This window comes from Camarhynchus parvulus, chromosome 4, assembly GCF_901933205.1.
Source record: "Camarhynchus parvulus chromosome 4, STF_HiC, whole genome shotgun sequence".
Taxonomy (NCBI): domain Eukaryota; kingdom Metazoa; phylum Chordata; class Aves; order Passeriformes; family Thraupidae; genus Camarhynchus; species Camarhynchus parvulus.
This window is the reverse complement of record NC_044574.1, coordinates 61,290,555-61,311,304: the sequence shown is the minus strand read 5'-3', so window position 1 is coordinate 61,311,304 and position 20,750 is coordinate 61,290,555. Positions and strand designations below refer to the sequence as shown.

At 57.9% G+C, this 20,750-nt stretch overlaps 2 protein-coding genes and 2 long non-coding RNA genes across 7 annotated transcripts; 1 reads left to right on the top strand and 3 right to left on the bottom strand.

Annotated features, from left to right (window-relative positions):
• Nucleotides 1-1,995: 1,995 nt before the first annotated feature.
• On the bottom strand, nt 1,996-3,971 carry DCTN6 (dynactin subunit 6). Its single transcript, XM_030947595.1, has 7 exons — nt 3,916-3,971; nt 3,717-3,781; nt 3,538-3,643; nt 2,895-2,983; nt 2,651-2,698; nt 2,421-2,563; nt 1,996-2,325 (listed from the first exon to the last, which is right to left on the bottom strand). The coding sequence occupies exons 1-7, from the start codon at nt 3,936-3,938 to the stop codon at nt 2,227-2,229; spliced, it is 573 nt and encodes a 190-aa protein (XP_030803455.1). The 5' UTR covers nt 3,939-3,971; the 3' UTR covers nt 1,996-2,226.
• Nucleotides 3,972-6,774: 2,803 nt separating this feature from the next.
• LOC115903626 lies at nt 6,775-14,619 on the top strand. 3 transcript variants are annotated; one of them, XR_004060708.1, is made up of 7 exons: nt 6,775-7,035; nt 10,789-10,866; nt 10,968-11,092; nt 11,706-11,982; nt 12,333-12,487; nt 13,592-13,717; nt 14,091-14,619. It is a non-coding gene; the product is annotated as an uncharacterized LOC115903626 (long non-coding RNA). The 3 variants fall into 3 exon arrangements; XR_004060709.1 differs by having other exon boundaries at nt 11,706-11,936; nt 12,336-12,487; nt 14,091-14,618; XR_004060707.1 differs by having other exon boundaries at nt 11,706-11,936; nt 14,091-14,617.
• On the bottom strand, nt 11,995-14,581 carry LOC115903627. Of its 2 annotated transcripts, XR_004060711.1 has the most exons (4): nt 14,546-14,581; nt 14,254-14,339; nt 12,312-12,448; nt 11,995-12,117 (listed from the first exon to the last, which is right to left on the bottom strand). It is a non-coding gene; the product is annotated as an uncharacterized LOC115903627 (long non-coding RNA). The 2 variants fall into 2 exon arrangements; XR_004060710.1 differs by lacking the exons at nt 14,254-14,339; nt 14,546-14,581 and adding an exon at nt 13,640-13,724.
• Nucleotides 14,620-14,650: 31 nt separating the features above from the next.
• Nucleotides 14,651-15,470, bottom strand: LOC115903625 (TIR domain-containing adapter molecule 1-like). Its single transcript, XM_030948252.1, has 2 exons — nt 14,944-15,470; nt 14,651-14,701 (listed from the first exon to the last, which is right to left on the bottom strand). Exons 1-2 carry the CDS (start codon nt 15,274-15,276, stop codon nt 14,672-14,674), a joined length of 363 nt encoding a protein of 120 aa, XP_030804112.1. The 5' UTR covers nt 15,277-15,470; the 3' UTR covers nt 14,651-14,671.
• Nucleotides 15,471-20,750: the final 5,280 nt, after the last annotated feature.

The following is a 20,750-nucleotide window of genomic DNA, read 5'->3' as shown; positions in this document are numbered from 1 at the left end:
GGGCGGGCGGCGCTGGGGGCTGGTCCCGGCGGCGGCGGGGGGGCCGGGGCGGGGCGGGGCGGCCGGGGAGGGACGGGGCGGGGGGCGCGGCGGAGCGGCGGGGACGGACAGGGCCGAGCCGCGGGGGGATGAAGGAGCGCAGGGATACGGGAGGAGGGCCATGGGAACGCGAGACACAGGGCCGGGGACATGGGACACAGTGCCGGGAACACAAAGCTGGGGCCGCAGGACACGGAGTTGGGAATACAGGACAATACTGGAGACATAGAAGGCAGTCTGGAACATGGGGATACAAGGTTGGGGACACGGGGAACAAGAATTGGGAGAGGGATACAGTCTCAGGGACATGGGACACGGGCTGGGGTATAGGACAGGGCTGGGCAGAGGGGACACAGTCCTGGGGACACTGGACATAAGGTTGAGGATACAGAACACCAGGCTGGGGATATGGGGCACAGTCCCAGGGACATGAATGCATCACAGCTGTGGGGCAGAGGAGGGAACAGTGCTGGGGACACCCAATGTAGGACTGGGGGCGGTAGAAGGACTAGCAGGGGCTCATCACCCCAACCGGCCCCATCTGGGGGCTCTACCCCTCCCTGCCCAGCCCGGGGACTGCATTTAGGCTTCATGCCTAGGCTGGGCTTTTGCTGAGCCTGGCATTCGTTCGAGAGCTCGGGTTTGGGTCGTTCCAGCCCTGCTCAGCCCCAGGGCTCCCGCAGGGCTGCGCTCCCCCCGCAGCAGCGTGACGGAGACCCTAGGGTGGGGACCAGCAGCTGTGTCCAGTCCAGGTGCCGCCTGGTCACAGTGCCTGGGGCCGGAGGGGACACCGAGGACATCCTGCCCGGGGCACAGGGCTCCTTCCCAACGAGCGCTTAAGGTCACCGCGTGCCTTTCTGCGCTTCAGCAGCCGAAACAGCCCTGGGGCACCTGCCCGCCTGTCCTGCCGCCTGCCCAGAGGACACAGCCCGGCCACCCACAGGTTTGCAGCCTGCCCGCAGCAGCGATTCACAGGGCAGAAGCTCTCGAGACGGGAGGGAGGTGGAAATGAGCTGCACCAGATGGATTTGGGGGAGTGGGAAGTGTCTGGCTACAAGGGCAGCTGACCCCAGAGGGAATCTAGAGCACAGGGATTGATGTAGTCACCCAAATCTGCTGGAGCCTCTGGCTTTTGGAGTAGGTTTTCAGCAAGGGGAGAAACAGAGTAAGAATTTAGAGATGTGTTTAACTCCCTTTGTTTTCCCCCTCCACAGGCATCTGCACAAAAATCTCTGGCTGGACAGCGGGTGGGGCAATCCTCACAACCCTTATTTGGACTCAGCCTTGGGGAAGAGCTGCAGCTCCCCAGCAGCGCTGGAACCCAGGTTGGAATCACAAACTGGAAAAAGGGGAGGTTTGGATTTTTTTGTACCTATGAAAGTGGACTTGGGGAGAAAATCCAGTTTGCTCCAGGAGATATTGCACTGCTTCCTTGCCTCGAGATCCCTGATCCCAAAACCCCATATCCCACCAAAATTGGGGTTTCTCTGTGGTAGTTGCTCATCCTCTCCCCTCTTTCTCTCTTTCCTGTAGGAATTTCTGCTGCATTGATGTCCATCTGAGCTGGGACACAACGCTGGACTGTGTCACACAGGGATAGAAGGGGAAGTTGTGAACAGCTGGGGACTCTGGTGGGACAGCTGGGAATCACAGTGAGTCCCCAGGCTCCAGTGGAACGAGTGAACAAGGTTCAGCTCCGCCCTGGGTCCTCCGGGAGGGAACCCGAGCAGGAGCAGCCTCCGAGGGAAGGGGTGGAGGGTGGCACCGGGTGCGTGGAGCCTTTCCCACCCCGGGGCCCGCGTGGATCCGGGATGCGGGGCCGGGACCCCCGAGGAGCGCGGGGTCACACCGCCCTCTGCCGGCGCGACGGGACAGCCGGCACCGGGGTTGTCCCCGCCCCGACAGCGCCTGTGTGACCCAGGCACAGCACCCCGCACAGTCCAAGGGCTGCGGTTTCCTCGGACACAGGAACAGGAGGTATTTTATTCCCGAAACAGAGCACGAACAATAGAGTTAATGCGTGAGAGACAACAGACTCAATGCAGGTCTGAGACTCCCGGTGGAAGATAAATAAATGACACAAAGAAGGAAGAAATAGTTTGATGGAATGAGGGACATGGAGACCGGACTCTTCCCGGAGTGTGTAGTGATTCCCAGAACCAAGCACTGGAAACATGAGGTGGGTGCTCAGCTCTTGACAGGGGTGGATGCGGCCTTCATGGTCTTCTTCAGGTGGTGGTAGTTGGGCAGGATCTTCATCAGGAAATCCAGCTGCAGCGTCTGGGGCTGGAAAGGGAGGGCAGGGGCAGTGAGGGCACAGCCGAGGGGGACGGGAGGTGGCAGCCAGCATGTCCCTGTGCCCCCCACACCCACACACACACCTGAGGCCGCTCGGTCTGCACGCGGCGCAAGCAGTCGGCGCCGTAGATGACGGTGTTCTCCGGGATCACCTCGTAGGTGTTCACGTTGCAGCAGGCCCCAATGATGCAGCCGCTCGTCAGGATCACGTTCCTGCCTACAAACGCTGCCAGGGAGAGCAGAGGGAGGAGTCCCTGTGAGAGCTGTCCCCACAGCATTTACAGCAGGGCCAAGGCACCGAGCCCAGAGTTACCTTTGGATTCTATGACGTTGTTGTCTCCCACCTTCATCGCTTGGGAATCTACAGGTCTGTGTTAAGTAAAATTGTAAAAGGATTTGCTTTTTTTCAACCGGTGAAAAACCCTGATGCCATTTTCAAAGCACCACCCAGCCCTGGGCTATCTGAACCCTGACAGAGCCGCAGAGATGTCTCCACCCCGTGGAGAGATCCAGAAGCACAATGTGCCAGATGGTTTGTCACTGCACAGCCAGGATACAGCACCCAACCTCAAAAACATTGTTGGTGCCAATGACCATGGGCTTGGGCTCCACATCTTCGCTCTCTGGGGTTATATTTTCTGGGTACCTGCGGGAAGAAAGAACAGATTTCCATGTCTGAGATAAACAATGACAGTGCTCTGTGTGGCAGCTCAACTTTGGGACACACTGAAGCCACAGATATCCCACCCAACTGAGCTGGACTGTCAGAATTTTGGGACTGCTTTGGATTAGGATTCTTCTACTCTGTCAGCTTGAGAAGGATACCGAAGGGGATTTAGCAACCATCCAGTATCTGAAGGGGGCCTTCAAGGAAGCTGGAGAGGGAGTCTGTCAGGAACTGGAGTGACAGAACAAGGCGTAATGGGCATGGACTTAAAGAGAAGGAAATTAGGTTATGTAAAGGTAAGAAAATCTTTACTGTGATGGGAGTAAGACACTGGAATAGATTCCCCGAGGCAATAGTGGCTGCCCCAGCCCTGGAAGTGTCCAAGGCCAGGCTGGACAGGCCTTGTGACTCTGTGGCTTCCCCCCAAGCCATATTGCCACACGTGAACACAAAAGCACGAAGCCTAATGATTTTTTTTTTAACAAACTCTACCTCCCCAGGTTTTTTAAGCCCCCCCAGGGTGTCTCACGGACCCGTTGATGATGAGCGCCTGCTCCTCGATCAGGTTGCCCTCTCCGATGACGATAGGCCCCGCCTCGGCGATGATGCGGGCCTTGGGGTGGATCACGGTCCGGGGCCCTGCGGGGACAGCCCGGCGTCACCCCGCGCCCGCCCCGACGGAACGGACGGGGCCGGGGGACAGGGCCCTTACCGATGGTCACGTCCCCGCGGATCTCGCTCTCCACGCACACCACGGCGCCCGGCGCGATCTTCACGCTGCGGGGAGCGATGGGGCGGTCACCGGGGGGTCCGCCCACGAACCGGGAGGGGACGCCGCGTCCCGGGGTGGCCGCGGCAGGGGGATCGGGGAGGAACCGGGAGGGATCGCGGCGGGAGGGGGACTCACTCACCTCTTCTGCGCCTTCTCCGCCATGGCCGCGGCCAGCGGCGCCTGCGCGGGGCGGGGCTCCGGGGCTGCGCGGGCCGGGCCGGCCCCGGCCGCTCCCCGGTACCCTCGGATCCCCGGGGCCGCCCCAGATGAGGAAAGGAGCTCGGAAAGGGAATCGGCTGAGGCGGACGCCTGGACAGAGAGAGCGAGTCCCGTGTTTAGGAGCTCAGAGAGCGTCCTGCGTGTTCGTGCTTAAGAAACAGACACCGAGTCCCCTGTTTGGGGGCACCGGGCTCTTTTGGCCCGCTTTAGGGTACCGAAATAAATAAATAAATAAGGCTATTTTTTTTTTCGCCCCTCAGAAGTGGAGACAAAGTTGTATATTTCTGGGGGGGCTCCAAGTCCCGCGTTGTTGGCTCTTAAGTAGAGCCAGCCCCACGCGGGCAGTCTCAGGGCAGTGAAACAAAAAATCAGCAAACTGCAACCCCTGCCAGCAGCCCATTCTTCATCGTATGCCTCTGCCTTGTTCCTTTCCTGCTCCACCCCCCCAAAAATAATAAATAGTAAACAATAAATGAAGCCCTTCACTGAGAGCCTCCCTCCTCTGGGGGTGCTGGCAGCTGCACAGGACGTGTGGTTCTCTTCTGTCCAGGTTATCCACGCTATGAAAGTCACACTCTCAGGTCCAGGAGGGAGCAGGAGCTCGACTGTGCCACCCTGCCCCGCAGCAGCAGCGATGCCGCGGCCGTGCGCAGGAGGACCAAGCTCCCCACCACCACCAGGACAGAAGTAGAAACTCACAGGTTCTCTATCAATGGCCACTTCTACAACCACGAGGTAGGAAATTTTAGGCTTGGCTTTGTCACCTGAGGGACAGAGAGCCGTGCCCAGTGAGGCGTGCCTCAGGCTCAGGCCGTGGTGTGGCTGTTCTTGTTCCCAGACATCAGTTTTCACTCCGGCTTTTGGGTCAGAAACCAAAATAAGAATCAACAGCCAGATGAGGAGCAGACAAGTGATAGAGCAGTTGCTTCGGAAGTTTAAGGTAAGTCTGCTGGCAGGAGGAAGCGTGGCCGTGTTCTGGAAGCGTTCATTCCCACGTGCACTCCCTCCAGCACTGCGGGAAAGATGTGGAATAGCTGGGTCAGGATGGTGCATGGAGCGGAGTGTAAAAAACCCAGATGGACAATTTTAACCCTGGCGGTGCTGCCCTCCCGCGGACAGCCCCGGGAACTGCGGCTCGCCTAAAACAGCAGCGATTATCCCAGCGCCTGTCCGGGACGGGCTTTCCCTGAGAGCCAGGCGTGTGGAAAGATGGGAAGGTTACAGCTACAAGTACTGCTCGCGGCCAGTGCCATGCTGTCTGAAACGACTTTTTTTTTTTTATTTCCTTGGAACCATCTCCCACCAACAATATCGTATGTGGTCAGAAGTAGCTTTGCCTTTACTGCTACGTATTTCTCAAATATCTTGATTTTTCATGCTTAGTGTTTAATTTATACTTTAATGGTCTTAAGCTTCCCATTTAACTTGTCTGGAGACTTTACTATTGCAGAATTACTTAGTGTGGTTAGTAAGACTTGTGAGTGTCTTGGAAGGAAAACAACTTCTAGGAGTAACAAGGAAGGGAATTACAGAGCAGGGAGTAGAGTTGTAGGGAATACATTGCAAAGTAAGTGTTCAAAAGCTGTGCTGTTTTCAGAATGTGGCTGTCAGGCACGAGGGTAGGTCACAGAGGTTTACCTTGATGGCAGCACACATAGCAGATCTATGTGTGAGGGGAGAATAAGCTCTAGGAAGCAGTTAGTGTTGGTTTGTGAGTGCTGTCTAAATGAACCATTTCTGACAAATACAGGCAGGAATTGGGAAAGAATCTCTTTCAATGTGTTCTGGGACACTCAAGGAAACACAGCAAGGACACACAGGTGACAGAGGAAAGGGGGGTCACTCAGATTCGAGCACAAAGCCATTAACCACAGAAACAGTGATTACAGTCCATATCTTACCTGAATTTGTGCATTTGATCTCATTTGCACTTATACTTCATAAGCTTAGGATTTAAAATGCCTTTATTTGTTTTGTTCTGTGACTATTTGGGATAATATGATAACATTTCCTACCAGAAGGTGGTGGCCACAGCCAAACCCTGAATTTCCATCACTTAGCTTACTGTTTCAGTGGATTTCCTTACAGGGATTCAGCCTCTCTCTGACCTAAAGGTGGCTTTTTGTCACTCGGTTTGCTTTAAATGCTCCCTGTGCCCTTTGTGTCACTTGTCCAGCAAGGACCTTCCCATGAACTGTGCAGCTCCTTATGCCGGCAGCATTTTCTCACTCCTTTGGATGAGTTCTGGACCCTGGCAAAAGGAAAATCCCTGGGAGCATCAGTGTCAGGAGGGTGGCTGGTGTGTCTGTGGCACGTTCAGTGCTCATCAGGCTGTGACTGCACTCGCGCTAATTAATGGGCACGAGAGCAGCAGGCCGGGTTCGGCCGGGCTCGGCTCGGTTCGGCTCAACTCGGAGCCGCTCGCTGCGTTCGGAGCTCAGCTCGGTTTGGTTCGACCGACACCGTAATGTTCAGGTTGGTTCGGCCGAGCTCGCGTTGGTTCGGCTTATCTAGTTCGGTTCGGCTTATCTAGTTCAGTTCGGCTTATCTAGTTCGGTTCGGCTGAACGCGGTTCCGTCCCGTTCCGTTCAGTTCACCTCAGCTAAACTGGGATCGATTCGGCAAATCGCGGCCAGAGTCGGCCCTTCGGCCACGCTCGGCTGTTGTCGGCCACGCTCGGCTGTTGTCGGCCACGCTCGGCTGTTGTCGGCCACGCTCGGCTGTTGTCGGCCACGCTCGGCTGTTGTCGGCCACGCTCGGCTGCTCTCGGCCACGCTCGGCCATACTCGGCTGTTCGGCCGTACCTGACTCTGCTCCGCGGTGCAATGGCGGCCGGTGGCAGGGCGCCGCTCCCCGGCCTGAGCCCCGTGAGGGGACAGAGCGCTGGGACAGCCGCCTCAGCCCGGGTCACCCAGTCCCTGCCCGCCCCCGCGTCCCCCGGAGCGCGCCCTGCAGCGCAGAACGCGGCCTGGGAGCCAGGAGCGGGGACAATCCCCTCGGCTCGGCAGCAGCGCCGGGAGGCAGCGGGCGGTGCCCTCAGGTGAGCGGCCGCAGGGGAGGGAGCTGTGCCGGGGCACCGGGGCCGGGGGCACCCACAGGGGGACGGGGGCGCTTTCGGCGCTGCTGCGGGGGACCCGCTGTGGGTGGGACGGGTCTGTCCCGGGCCTTGCGGCTCTCTGGGATCGTGTTCCGTGGAATAAAGCTGGGGCTCGTCCCAGCTGCGGGGACAGCGTTTTATTGTGTGAGAAACAAAGTCCACTCTTTCGAATTGTTACAGGTTTGTTAAGGGATAAAAGGCAGCGCTGGGGTGCTTGGCTGTTTGCCAGGAGCACCCGGTTACCTTAAACCGTGTTCTCTATATTCTGGTCCATTGCAGTGGTGTATGCATATTCATTAGAGTTTATACACATTCAAACAGTTCTTTGAGTTTAGATGTTCTTTTGCTTGCTTTTAACCTTCGTGCCATCTTGTAGATCAAACCAATATACTTTAGTTCTTCCTGTGGTGCCATCCTATTTTATTTTCACTCCCTCGTTATTTGATTACGAGGGTCAATAAATTTTTCCTTTTTTTTTTTTCGGTGCTCTGGTTTCTGTTTCTGTTATCTTGTGTTTCAGATAAGATTGTCCCCACATGTGGGAAATCACCTCATTATCTTACACCATTTTCTGAGTTCCTTACATGTAAAAGCATTTTAACATTACACAGTCCCTATTATGCTACAGTCTAAGATAGGATCCATTACACTGCTGTTTATAAAAGCTGTGCAGTGCATACATGAACTGACAGATTATACTTTATCAGAGCAGTAGTTACAGATTGTACACTCTCAGCATTTGTGTGGTCAATAATACTGTGCCAGAGCTAATACATAAATGGCAGAGGCAATGACTGCATTTGTTATTTTCAATTCTGGGATGGGCTGAGCTCTGTTTTCCGGGAAGCAGCGGGATGGGTGTCCCTGTGCCCCCCCCGGGTCCCAGAGAGAAGCTGCTCCTGTGGCTGCAGCTGAGGGGCAGTGGGAAACCCGAACAGTCCTGATGGAAACCGATGGAAAACCGGGTTTTGTTGGGTTTTGGACTTGCCGTGTTCCCCTGCTCCGTGTGTTTTGCCTTAGGAAACAGGAACTGGGCACCAAGACACGTTGTTACCCTAGAAGGGACGAGTTTATTTGTATTTATTTCCTGAGCCACCTGGAACGAGTTGGGTCTCAGTTGGCACCTGAGAGCCTCCTTCTGTGTCCTGCGGGGGGGTGGCGATCAAAGGGGTAAAAGTTGGAGCAGGAGGGTGGGTGGAGAGGAGAGCAGTGGTTCTTTGGGGATTTGCATCTGGAAAGGGCCCTCGGCTTCCTGATGGGAGTGCTGGAAACAGAACTGAGAGTCCCTGAGCAATGGGGATAGTGCAGCTGGAGTGCTGAGAGCGCAGAGGCTGCAGTGGGTGTTGTCTGCTCGGTCTCCTGATGTCCCATCCCTCATGCTGGGCTGGCACCCAGGCACCTCCCAGGTCTGGGCACCCTCAGGGCAGGGGTGGGTTTTAAATGTTTTAAATGCTGCAGCAGCTCCCTCAGATTGGATGAGTGTGAGGATATCCAGCTCTTCCTTAGGGCTTGGAGCATGGCAGGGGTGCAGGGCTCATGGTCAGCCTTGTTTAAACACTTGTAATAGCAAAATACATTAAAACAGAGACTTTGAGGAAATAACATCCGTGAGTCTGTTGCAGGGATAGGTACAAGCTGTCTTTATTAAAGATCCACACTGCTGGATGTTTTGTCAAACCACTCTGGGGACAGAAGGTGTCCCCAAAGCTTCATTAACCCCTTGTTTTCTGCTGGTAGGGCAGGGTGTGACCCCAGGCTCGGGGGCTGTGTGGCTCATCCTCCCTGGAGCAGGGACACCCGCGAGGGTGAGCCACAGAGGTTCAGTTGTTGGAGCAGTGGGGATCTCTTTCTGCCTGGTGATTGCTGTTGCTGCTTTACTGTCACAGCTGCAGAGTTCCTTCAGAGCTGTGCCCTGCAGCAGCACTTGGAGCTCCTGTGCTGGGCAGGGAGCAGCTCTGGGCTGGGGCTTTCAGTCCCATCAGTGCCCATTGAAATCCAGCGTTTGTTTCGCTTCCATCGGCCTCTGCTGTGCCCCCCTCGGTGCCAGGGGACAGAGCTGTGGGAAGGCTCCATCCCATCTGTACCAAGGGCTGCCAGCGCTTCCAGCAGCAGTGCTGGGGCATCGAGGGCTGCCTTTGGAGCCTGGCTTTCACAGAGGGTTACACACTCTGCCCTGCAGCATCCAGCTGCATCCTACAGCTGGGTAGTTCAGCTGGCAGGGATTAGAGTCAGCTCTGGGGCCCAGAACAGGTTTTGTCCCTCAGAGAGCGACTGAGCTTCCTGAGATAGCACAGAGATGGTGCACTGGCCTTTGGGGCTGATAGTGAGTGCTGCCAGGTGATTCTGGTAAGGCTGAACTGAGGCTTTCTTAGGAAAGCCATCAGCTGTAATGAGAATCTGTGGAAAACAGGAGGTTGGTACACAGCTGGTAGTAGGTCCGGGGCTTTTCTTCTTCTTTTCTTGAACCTGTTCTTAAGAGGACCCCAAAACTGCAAAATCGACAGGAAGGGGGATGTGGGGGTGAAAGTTGCTTTTCATTTTTTTAAGTGTTGCTGTGGATTTTGGTATGTCAAGTGGCACTGCCAAAACAGCATTGGAATAACCAAACTTCAGGGCTCTGCACTTAATTCCTTTAATGTGTTTGTGTGGGTGCAGGAAATGCCAAATCCCAAAGCAATTCCATGTCTGTAACTTCAAGTGCAACATCTTTAAAACCAAGTGCTCAGTGTGGGCTTTCCACGTGGATGCAAATGGTCAAAGGCCTGGCTTGTGTCCCAAAAGCAAAAAACCTTTCTCTGTGAGGCTTTGGAGGGGATTCTCTTTGGGATTTCTTGTGATGCAGCACCCTGGGTGTCCCTTCCTTTGTGCAAATCCAGTGGTAAAGGATTGAATGACTGACACGTGGGGTCTGGGATAAAAATGGTTCTGTTCAAATTAGGCAAAGAATGCAATAAGAAAAATGAGGATCCTTTTCATGTCTGAAATAGTTAGGAATAGAAATGCTGGGAAAGGACACGTTTATGTTTGAATTGGTGTCACCTCTCATGGATAAAACCCCATAGTGAGCAATCAGAGCAGAAGTATGAGGCTGTGTTTCCCTCTGGGAAAGCAGAACAGTCTCTGGGCTGAGGTGAGTTTCCTGCAAGTGCTTAGAAGAGCAATCCAGGGCAAAGGGAGTTCAGGAATTGCATCTGCTGCTGGGAACAGTGCCTTAGGCTTGCTTAGTTTGTGTCTGTGAGAGGTGGGCTTTGGGCTGGAGAGGTGCTGTTGGGAACAAAAGATGGAGTAAATCCTCTCCAGGGATGTGCAGTGAAGGACTGAGTGGGAGGGAAGGGGAGTATTTAGGAATGATATCAGTATTTCTCCCAAAACTGGGGTGGAGCAGTGATGGGGGTGGTTGGGTTTGCTCTGGGCCTTGTTATTCCTTGTGCAATTTTTCAATTCTGTTGCATGATGTACTGTCCAGTATCTTTCTAACAAAAAGTGACAGAAATTTAGGTTCAGGATTAGAACTTAGGTCCATTCACTGCAAAATCTTGCCAAGGCTGGAGGACTGGGATGATGGCTGCTCTCAGCAGAGGTTACTTATTAATGCTGTGTCAGGTTTCCCTCAGTGCTGGGCAGGAAAGGTGAGGCTTTGGATCAGGAATTCTGCAAACAAGGCCTGGGTGATGGTTGATTTGTTTTGTTTTTCAGTGAGCCAGGGCTGGCACAGGGAATCGTGCAGGTGCTGGTCTGGCACCGGAGCTGCTGCCCTTTGGAGCCATTTTAAAGGTAAGATCATAGAACATTTTGGGGGCTGTTTTCAGAAATCTGGCTCTAGAACTCCTGTCCCCAGCCCGTTGCTAACCCTGAGACATCTGCTCTGGTTTCAGGCTGTCCTTGCTGGAGCACCCTGGTCCCTGCCAGGGCCAAGCCCTGAGGCACAGAGGGAGCCCTGTCCCAAGTGGCCTTTGGCACCTTGTCAGGAATGTGGCAGCAGCCCCGGGAGCAGCTGGAGGTGAGAACTGGGTGTGTGAAACTGAGCAGTGCTTCTCTGGGGCTGGGGGGAAGGGGAGGAGTTTCCATCCCCCCTGGAGCTTTCCTGCTGGGATGAGGCAGCACAGGGAGCAGAATTCATTGTGCACCTCCCACGGGCATTGCTGGCCTTGGTGTCTCTGTTGTGCCATCAGACCGTGGCAGTTTGCTGCTGTCACTGCCACTGCCACCCCACCTGGGGGCTGTGCCCTCCTGCCAGCCCCACACAGGAGCTCCAGGGGTGCCTCTGTGCTCTGTTGGGAGCGTTTGCTGGGAATGTGCCTCATCCCTGGGAGTGTCCCTTTGTCCCTGGGCTGGGGACAGAGCTTTGGGCTGGTCAGGCTCAGAGTTGGATTGCCAAAGGCACTGAGAGGGAGCAGGACAGGGAGGGTGCTCAGAGAGGGGCTGGCAGAGCCCAGCTGGCAGTGTGTGCTGGGTGCTGCAGGTGGGGCTGTGTGCACTGCAGGGAGTGAATGTCCCCTGCCCTAATCAGCCCTACAGATCCCAAGGGCTCCTAGAGCAGGATTTTATTCCTTACTTCCCTTTGTGGAAATTTCTTCTCCAAATTGCCATGAGCAATTCTTTGATTTCTCTAGGAGAAAACCTCCCAGCAGAGACAGATTGCAATGGAGGCCAGAGTTGTGTTTGGAGCAGGGAGTGCTGAGAGCTGCGTCTGCCTGTGCTGCCACAGCCTGACCACAGGCACATGGAACAGCCTGGGAAAAGGGATTGGGGGCATTTCTGATGCCCCAGTGAGAAGAACACAAACTCACAGCCATTCAGCCTGACAGTCCCCTCCACCCAGAGCTCAGCACACATCCTCAGAGGTAAGTCCAGCATCTGAAGGATAAAAAAAAACCACAGAAGAAAAAGGTGATTTATTTTGTTTTAAAGTTATTTCAAGTTCTTATTAAAGCCCAACCAACATTTGCTCTAGATTTTGGTTGGGTGAATAACGAGCAGTGGGCATAGATGATGCCATTCCTTTAGCTGAAAACCTGGTGTAATCTAGAGGGGATACAAGAACTGTTTGTGTAGGAAAATGTAATGTGAGGGGATGTCAGGGGAGTGAGGTGGCATTTTTGAGGGAATTGCTGAGGTAATTGAAGGGAGACCAGCAGACAATTTCCCTGGGAAATCCGAGGCCCCTCGGGCCCACAGCCAGGACTCTCCAGGGCTAAGGGGTCACACTTGAGACTCACTGTGTCCTCCTTCCTTGGCAGCAGCCAGCAGGGAAGGGAGAAGAGGATCCCTGTGGGATGAGACTGGAGAGAGCGAGCAGAGGAGCAGCCTCGGGCTGGAGAAAGGCAAAGGGACCAACATGGTGTCACCAGGGCACCTGTGAGGAACAGAATGGACACTTGGAGGCCACGTGGAGGTGAGGAGTGGATGGTTTGGGGCAAAATGTGAGTTAATCTCCAGAGAGATAAGTAGGGGATGTTTAGGAGGGAAAAGCTGAGGTGATGAGTTCACCCACCCTGGCACAAGGTGAGTTTGCACAGGCTGGGGCCAGAGGTGAAGGTCAATCCAAAGCCAGCCCTGCTCAACCTCTAAATCCCATGATAAGTTTTACAGGCTGCCCACAGAGGGATTAAAAATACATAAAAATGAAGCCAAGAGCATGAATGAGATTCCTGGGAATCCCATTAACTTGTTGTCAGAACTCCTAACACAGTTTTGAGCTTTGATGACAAGAATGCATTTCTTTATTTGGATTATTCACTGTGTGGGATATGGGGTTTATTTGGATTTTAAAGCCCTCATGGTGGCCCTGACACTGCTCAGGAGCTGGCAGGAAAAGCAGAGTCAGAGCTCCTGGCAGGCACAGGGTGTTTTCCCCCATAGTGGATTGTGGAGGAATTATCTGGGACCTGGATTGTCCCTCTGGGTGATGCCACTTGCTGTGATTTGTATAATTCCATTTATTTTGTTCCCAAAACTTCCCAGCCCAGGGGTTTGAGCTGACAGGGCAGGACAAAGATTGTTCTCTGTGTGGTGCCCAGATTTGGGGTTCCCTGTCAGCTGTGCTAGTTGTGATGAATTACACCCACAGCCCCAAATTCCCTGCTCCATTCCCCCTGCAGTAACCTCACAGTGCCCCATGGAGTGTGGGTGTTCCCATGCAGAGCTGCTGCCTTGGACAGCAGCTGTGCCAGGAGCCAGCAGAGCTTCCAAGGAAGCTCAGCAGCACAGGGACAAGGACAGGGTCATATTCCATAGAACTGGCTATTTAGAACCCTCACCCCAATGGTGTCCCTGGGGTCACTGGACAGAGCTGCCTGGAACTGAGCTGATTTCACCCCCTGAGCTCCAGGATGGAGAACATCCAGTTGATGTTTTAAAGCAGGAGAAGGCAGTGGCCAGATGTGCTCCCAGCCTGTGCTGAGGCAGCCCCTGTGCCCAGGGGGGGACATCTCTCCCTGCAGGAGCTCAGCTCCTTTCAGAGCCTCAGCAGTGGCCTCTACAAATTCTTTTCTCTCAGGAAAGGGATGGACATCTCTGTCTTCAGCACACCTCCAGTGGGACCTACCTGTGAAAGCTTTCCTTCACTTCTGCAGTTGCAGCTGGATCCCTGAGAAACTCCAAACTCCATCCCACTGATTTTCAGGTATGTCTGAGAGCTGCTGCCTGGGATTTAATATCTGTGGGGGAAGATTGCCTTGGCTTTAATGCTGCTGCTGGATGATGGCCTCAGGCTGGGGAGGAGGGAAGGGATTTGGGGTGGCTGGGACATCCCTGGCAGCTGTGTGGGAGCTCTGAACCAGGAATTGCTGTGTGAGGCGCTCTGCAAATGGCCCCTGCCTCCATTCCCAGGTAATGCCAGCTGCTCCTTGGGGTCCTTCTGGGCTCTTGGTGCTCTCTGTCTGGGCTGAGGCATTTCCACGTGTCCAGTCAGAGCAGCCCCTGGCCGAGGAGCCACGGTGCAGGCACAGCTCCTCCCCTGCAGATGCCAAAGACACGAGGTGCTGCTTGCCTTTCAGGAGCTTCTGGCCTCCTCCTGCCCTGCGCTCCCAGCCAGCTGGGACACACCGAGGGAACACCAAGGAGCATCGCTGGCAGCGAGCAGGAGACACCGAGGCCTCTGGGCCAGAAGAACAGCCCTGGCCTCAGCAGCCACCATCACTTTGACCGGGTAACACTCACCTGCAGGAAACGCCCCCTGGCACTCTCCAGAAGAGCTTGGGCCACAGAGCAAGGTGACCCTCAGGACTTGTCTTGTTTGCTTCTTCCTGGGGAAACACAGGGACATTGCAGGAGCACATGTACAGCTGCTGGGTAAATCCTGGAGAGGGCAGAAAAGTCAGGGTTATGGGGAAGAGTTGGTGCTGGCATGCTGAGTGCCAGCCAGTTCTGCCCTACAGCCATTGCAGGGGCTGGTGTGTAAAGCAGCATTAGCAGAAGGGAAGGAGCTGCATTTGTAGAGGAGTTCTCTTACTGGCAGCAGTCATTCCCATCCCACACAGGACCTTTGGAACAACCCTGGGATTGGCTCAGGTGTTTGGAGCAGAGTACTGAGAAGGCCAATATTCTGTGTTCAGTGTGCAGCTGGAGCAGTCATTTCTTAGCATTTGGCTTGATAATTCTTGCGGTTCTGAAAATAAAGAACAAATAGTTTTCACAGACTTTTTCACACTACGGATTAAAAAAGTGTTTTCCTGGGGCTCCAGTCCCACACCAGGCACAATGGGAGCGGGAGCAGCAACGCCTCGGCCCCAGCGGCCGTCCCAGAGCGGCTGCTCCCGGCCGGGGCGCTGCAGCCCCCGGGGGTGCGGACACGGAGAAGGGGCCGCGGGCGCTGTGGCTCGTCGGGGAGCGCGGGGCTCGTGGGGTTACCGGGCCGGGGGAGCTGCGGGGCGGCGCCGTGTCCGCCAGGGGGCGCCCCGCGGGGCGGGAGGCGGCGCTGAGCGAGCGGCGATGCCGATGGGGTTCCGGGGCCGGTACGGGCGGTCTCCGTGTCCTTCCCGCTTTCAGCCACGATCCAGCGGCTGCTCCCGGGAAGCGTGGTCCTCCTGGCGGGAATGGCACTGGCACAGCACCGGTTCCCTGCCGCCGCAGCCGGAGCGTGCCTGGAGTCCCGGCGGGACCCAGCCCTGCACCGGCCCGCAGCCGGAGCGGCTCTTTCCGCCCGCGATGATGCCGGTTCCGATCCCAGCCCCAGTCCCCCATCGATCCTCCGGCCCCAGCACCCCTACCGTACCTTCCGAGAAAGAATCGGCTCGGCCCGGCTCCTATTGGAAATACCGGCAGGACCAGGACCCGGATTCCCGGGCCCAGATCCCAGTCCCGGTCCCGGTCCCACCTGAGCGCCTTGTATCCCGCGCAGCACCAGCAGCAGCCCCCGATCCGGATCTCCGCACAGCGCTCCGACCGACGCTCCCGCCGCATCCCGAGATGAGCATCCCCCGCAGAAAACGGGACAGGCGCGGATCCGCCGGGTTTTATGGGCGGGCGGGGGGCGGGGGGGAGGCGGGGCCCCGGGGGCGGGGCCGGCACAGGTGCGAGGGGCGGGGCCGGCACAGGTGTGAGGGATCCCAGTGCGGCTGCGCGGGGCGGGGCCTTGGGGGATTTAAGGCGCGGGGAGGGCCCAGCGGAGCCATTTCCTCCTCGGCGGTCGGTGGGGGAGGTTGCTGCCGGCCGGGCCCCTATATTTCTTTTTCTGTTTTTCTTCTGCGTTTCTTTTCTTTTGTAGTTCTTTTTCTTTATACCTCTCCTTTCCACCCTCCCTTCCACCCCTCCCCCACCCCCCACACCCTCCCCCCAACCCCCCCCCCTCTCCCCCCTAGCCCTCCCCTCCCTCCCCCCCTACGGCCGCCCCCGGCCCCGCCCCTATTCCCCTACCGTATCGTACCCTGCTCCTCCATTCTCTTCCTTCCCTCCCTAACCGGGCTCCCCCCTACCCGCTTTCTCTGCTTCCCTTCCCCCCCAGTCGCTCCCCACCCGCCCTCAATCCTGCTCCTTCCTCCACCCTGCCTTCCCTCCAGCCCCGTCCCCCGCTGCCCTGCACACCCCGAGCTCTCCCCACCTTCCCCTCACCTCTCCCTCCGCTCCCCTATTCTCGCTCTCCATTCCCCGCTCTCCTTCTTCCCTCGCAGCCGCGGGGCTCGGGGGTGCCGGGCACTAATAAAGCCCAGAGGGCCGGAGCCCGGCGCCCCCGCCCTCGCTGGGGTCCCCACACGGGGCCGGACCCGCTCTGCGGGTGCCCCCCATTGCAGTGCAACACAGCGCCCCACAGCGCCGGGGCTCCGGCTTTCCCGACATCACACTGGGGGGGCCCTGGGGTGGGGGGTCCGGGTTACAGGGGCCCCCTCATTGGAGGGGTCCCGGGGAGGCGGGAGGGGGGTTAGAGGGGCCCCTCCGGAGGAGGTGGTCCCTGGGGGTCGGGGAGGCCCCTCCGGAGGAGGGGGTCCGGGAGGGGCGGGGCCTGGGGGTACCTCCCCTCAGGCCCCGCCCCTCCTCGGACCCCCTCCTCCGGACGGGGTCCGGCCCCGCCCCTCTCGGGGACCCCCTCCTCCGGACCGGGGCCCGGGGGAGGGAGGGGCGGGCGGGGGGGGGCGGGACCAGGGGGACTGCCGTGTGTCTGACAATTTTTTGTTCCCTGTGTGTTCACGCTGCAGAGTGACGTGCCCCCCTCTGCTTCTCCCCACCCCACCCCACCCGCCCCCCTCCCTCCCCCGGGCCCCGGTCCGGAGGAGGGGTCCCCGAGAGGGGCCGGGGCCGGACCCCGTCCGGAGGAGGGGGTCCGAGGAGGGGGCGGGGCCTGGAGGGGGAGGTACCCCCCAGGCCCCGCCCCCTCCCCGACCCCCCTCCTCCGGAAGGGCCTCCCCGCCCCCAGGGACCACCTCCTCCGGAGGGGCCTCTAACCCCCTCCCGCCTCCCCCCGGGACCCCCTCCTAATGAGGGGGCCCCTGTAACCCGGACCCCCCACCCCAGGGCCCCCCCAGTGTGATGTCGGGAAAGCCGGAGCCCCGGCGCTGTGGGGCGCTGTGTTGCACTGCAATGGGGGCACCCGCAGAGCGGGTCCGGCCCCGTGTGGGGACCCCAGCGAGGGCGGGGGCGCCGGGCTCCGGCCCTCTGGGCTTTATTAGTGCCCGGCACCCCGAGCCCCGCGGCTGCGAGGGAAAAAGGAGAGACAGGGGAGAGGGGAGTGGTGAGGACGGGGAGGGAGAGGGGTCGGAGTGAGGAGGGAAGCGGGAGAGGAAGGGAAAGGCCGAGGGGGGAGAAGAGGGACGGTGGAGATAGGAAGAATAGCAGGGAGTAGCGGGGAAGGGACAGGATGGGAAGGACTGGGGGGGGGTCGGGTTTGGAAGGAGAGGAAAGGAGCGTTTCAGGGGGAGAGGGACGGGGGAGAAAGAAAGGGAATACGCGGAGAAGGAAGGAGGGGTAGAGAGAGGGACAGGAGGGGAGGCCGAAGCCTCCGCGCCTTACCTGCGGAGCCCGCACAGGGAGCTCCCGTCCACACCGTGCTCTGAGTGAGCAAATGGCGGCCCAGGCGATTTCCGGGGTCTAAATCACCTCGGCCCCGCCCCGCGCAGCCGCCCTGGGGCCCCGCGCACCTGAGCCACGCCCGCCCCGCACACCTGAGCTGGTACCGCCCCTTGTACCGCCCTCGGTGCCGTCCGGCCCCGCCTCTGACACCGCCCCTTTCCTGTCACGCCCCGCCTCTGGTACCGCCCCCTGTCCTTTCAGGCCCCGCCCCCCGCTCCGCTGTCCCGTGACCACGCGGGGGCGCCGCGCTCGCACCGCGCTCCGTGTCCGCCAGAGGGCGCTCTGCGGGGTCCCGGCCCCACACGGCGGCTCCGCGATCCCGCACCGGGGAACGGCCGCGATCCCGCACCCGGCAGCGCCCCGTGCCCGCGGCCATCCCGGGCCCGAAACCGATCCCGGGCCCGGTGCCGCCTCCATCCTCCCGACGGGGGAGAGGCCGCACCGCCCGGCACACCCCAGAGCCGCTCTGCCCCCCACCCCGGCCACGGTGGCGGTGGCACCGCCGCAGCGCCCCGTGCCCGCGCTCCGTGGCCCCGCCCCTCGCACCTGTGCCGGCCCCGCCCCCCTGTCCCCCCCGGTCCCGGGGCCATCGCTCGGGAGCCTCGCTCGGCGCTGTGCGAGCCCCGCCCGACGGCTGCTCCCGCCGGGGACCGCTCGGAGCCCGGAGCGCTGCGGCGGGGCCGTGACCGTGGCCCGGGGTGCGGGGGCCGAGCTCTGCCTGGGTCTGCCGGGGCTCCCGGGCGGTGCCGCCTCTCCCCGTCGGCATCGGGACCGGGATCGGTATGGGGCGGGAGGAGCCGCTCCAAGCGGGACTTGGGGCCGAGTCTGACACCGCCGCTCCCGCCCCGGAGGAGCGGCGGGGAACCGGGGCGGGACAGCGGCGGCCGTTCCCCGGTGCAGACGCAGAACCGCGTCCAGGAGCGGGCCCGGCGCGGGGGCTCCGAGCGGCACCGTGTGCTCTGGGGGCGGCCCGGCCTGTGGACGCCGCCCCCCAGCTGCCCCGGCCGTGACATGAAAGTTTGATAAGGAAGAGTTAATCCGGGAGAGGAGGCCATTCCATGAGTCCCTAATTGTTTATTTTCAGCTTTCACACAAAAACCATCAAGAACAGGACGTGGTTATCTCCTGCATCGACAGGATTTGGTCCCGAGCTGCAACTCACTGTCAGTGCAGATCCCAGGGAGAAAAACCCGGGATCTTCCATAAAAACCAGCTCTGTCTTCGTGCCAAGGGGTGTGGTCTGAGGGGGAACATCTGGCCTCAGGGGGAGAGCAGGGTGCGTGGGGAGGCTGGGTGGATTTGGGGGCCAGGGGTCTGTCCTGGTTTAGGGCAAATTTGGGAGAGAATCTCCAAAAGGGGGCCCCTCCAGAAAGCAAACCCACATGGCCCCTCCCCACAACTGGTTTGGGAAGAATTCCTCGGAGAGAAGTGGAAAGAACCTGTTTATTTAACAGGCACAGCACCCCGCAGCACACAAAATGAACGCTACCAGATGACACCACTCTGTCACCGCTCTGAAAAAAGATGACAAATTCAGAAAGTCTGTCTTCGGTGTGGTCTCTCTGTTGTCAGTCCCTCCGGTGCTGGGGCAGCTGCTGCAGCCACAAGGTGCAAACTCTCGGTGTTCCCAGGTCCCAGTCTGAAGCAGGTTCAAGTAGGTCCAAAAAACGGAAAGGAGAGACAGTCCAGGGAAAATTTGGACTGTTTAGCTAAACTAACTAATGAGCAGAAGCAAGGGTAAGCAGAAGCAAAGCAGAAGCAAGAGCAAGAGCAAAGCAAAAAGCAAAACCAAAAGGTAAAAGCAGCACCATGTACTGCTCCATCTCTGTGTCCCGCCAGCCGTGGGGGAGCAGCTGATAAGAAAACAAAACAAAACATTCGCTCTTAACACCATTCTTGAAGGCACAGAACATGATATCCAGCATAAACAGAACACACGGATGGGGATAAAAGCATCATAACGTCACCCTAGGACAGGGTCTCACTGCAGCACTTGGATCTCCATCCTTCCCTCTTTGCTTCCCTCTCATCAATTGCCCAGGCAGGACTAGTGAGGATCAGCTGGATCTTCTCCTCTTCCTCGGCTTCTCTTAGGACCCTAGAAGATGATAAGATGCTGAATTGTCATTTTTCTAGGGACAAAGGGAAAGCTGCACTGTAGGGAGACCCCACAGAGCTCTACAACACTCCCAGCAAAAGTCTGGGATGGGGCTGCAAAGCAGAGACCCCCAGCCCAGCAGTGACAGGAATGAAACCTGAGGTGCAGCCTGGAGCTGTGCTGTAGTGTGTTTTTATTTTGCAGGTTATTGTTTGATTTGTTGTTTAGTAGTTATTTGAGCTTTTTTCCCCTTGCTTTTAGAGTGACACAGACTTGTCTTTGTTACTCAGTTGAGCCAGGTGTTGGTTATCTTTTGTTACTTAGCTACTTTTCTGCCAAGTCTCAAACCCTTTCCTCCCACATCCAGTTGTTAACCCCTCCTGTCCCAAGCAGTTTTCCTCCCTTGTATCCCTTGTGGTCCACCCCCAGTTCTCCTGATTAGTTGAACATTGTATCCTCCCTTGAGACCTGCTCCCCCTTTATAAGCTGTTGTTTTCCCCCAGCTCATTGCCTGGGACCCCGAGACTTGGGAGTGTAACATCAAATAAAGTAACCCAGTGCCACCCCAGGCCCCTGCTGCTGCTGTGGCCTTTTTGTTGTTTTGCACCTCGCTGGTAGCTGGGGTTCTGCAGAGCCCCAGAAAGGGAACTGCCACCCCCCCACTGTCACCATCTAGCCAGGACGTGCGACAGAGCTGAGCTTCCAAGGATAACAACGGGCATTTCCCAGCAGCGCCAGCGGGTTTGGGGTGCTGACATCCCAAAAAAAAGTGTGTCTCCTTCCTCAGGATCAGATAGTATCCTAAGCACACAGGGCTTTCCACTCCCGGGGTGCACGGAGTGCTTTTCCTCCTCTTGTCGTCCGTGTTGCTCCCAGCATCCTTCACAGATCCCGAGGTTTCAGGGCCACCCATCCCTGTTTGTCCAAGTTAATGATTCAAACTCTCTGGATCTCTGAGGTCCTGGCAGCCGGGCCCCAGGGGGCAGGCCAAGGATGCTTGCCCTCTGGGGTTAATCATTCTCCCAGCTGCTGACCCTGCCTCCATAAAAACCCCGGC

Excerpts from the sequence above, each read along its gene's own strand:
- LOC115903625 (XM_030948252.1), bottom strand. The coding sequence starts at position 15,276 with ATGGGGGACTGGGGCTGGGATCGGAACCGGCATCATCGCGGGCGGAAA. Across the intron at positions 14,702-14,943 it reads CCCGCAGCTCCCCCGGCCCG|AACCGCAAGAATTATCAAGC; the intron begins GTAACCCCACGA and ends CTTTATTTTCAG.
- DCTN6 (XM_030947595.1), bottom strand. The coding sequence starts at position 3,938 with ATGGCGGAGAAGGCGCAGAAGAG. Across the intron at positions 3,644-3,716 it reads CCGCGGGGACGTGACCATCG|GGCCCCGGACCGTGATCCAC; the intron begins GTAAGGGCCCTG and ends CTGTCCCCGCAG. Across the intron at positions 2,984-3,537 it reads CAGGCGCTCATCATCAACGG|GTACCCAGAAAATATAACCC; the intron begins GTCCGTGAGACA and ends TTCTTCCCGCAG.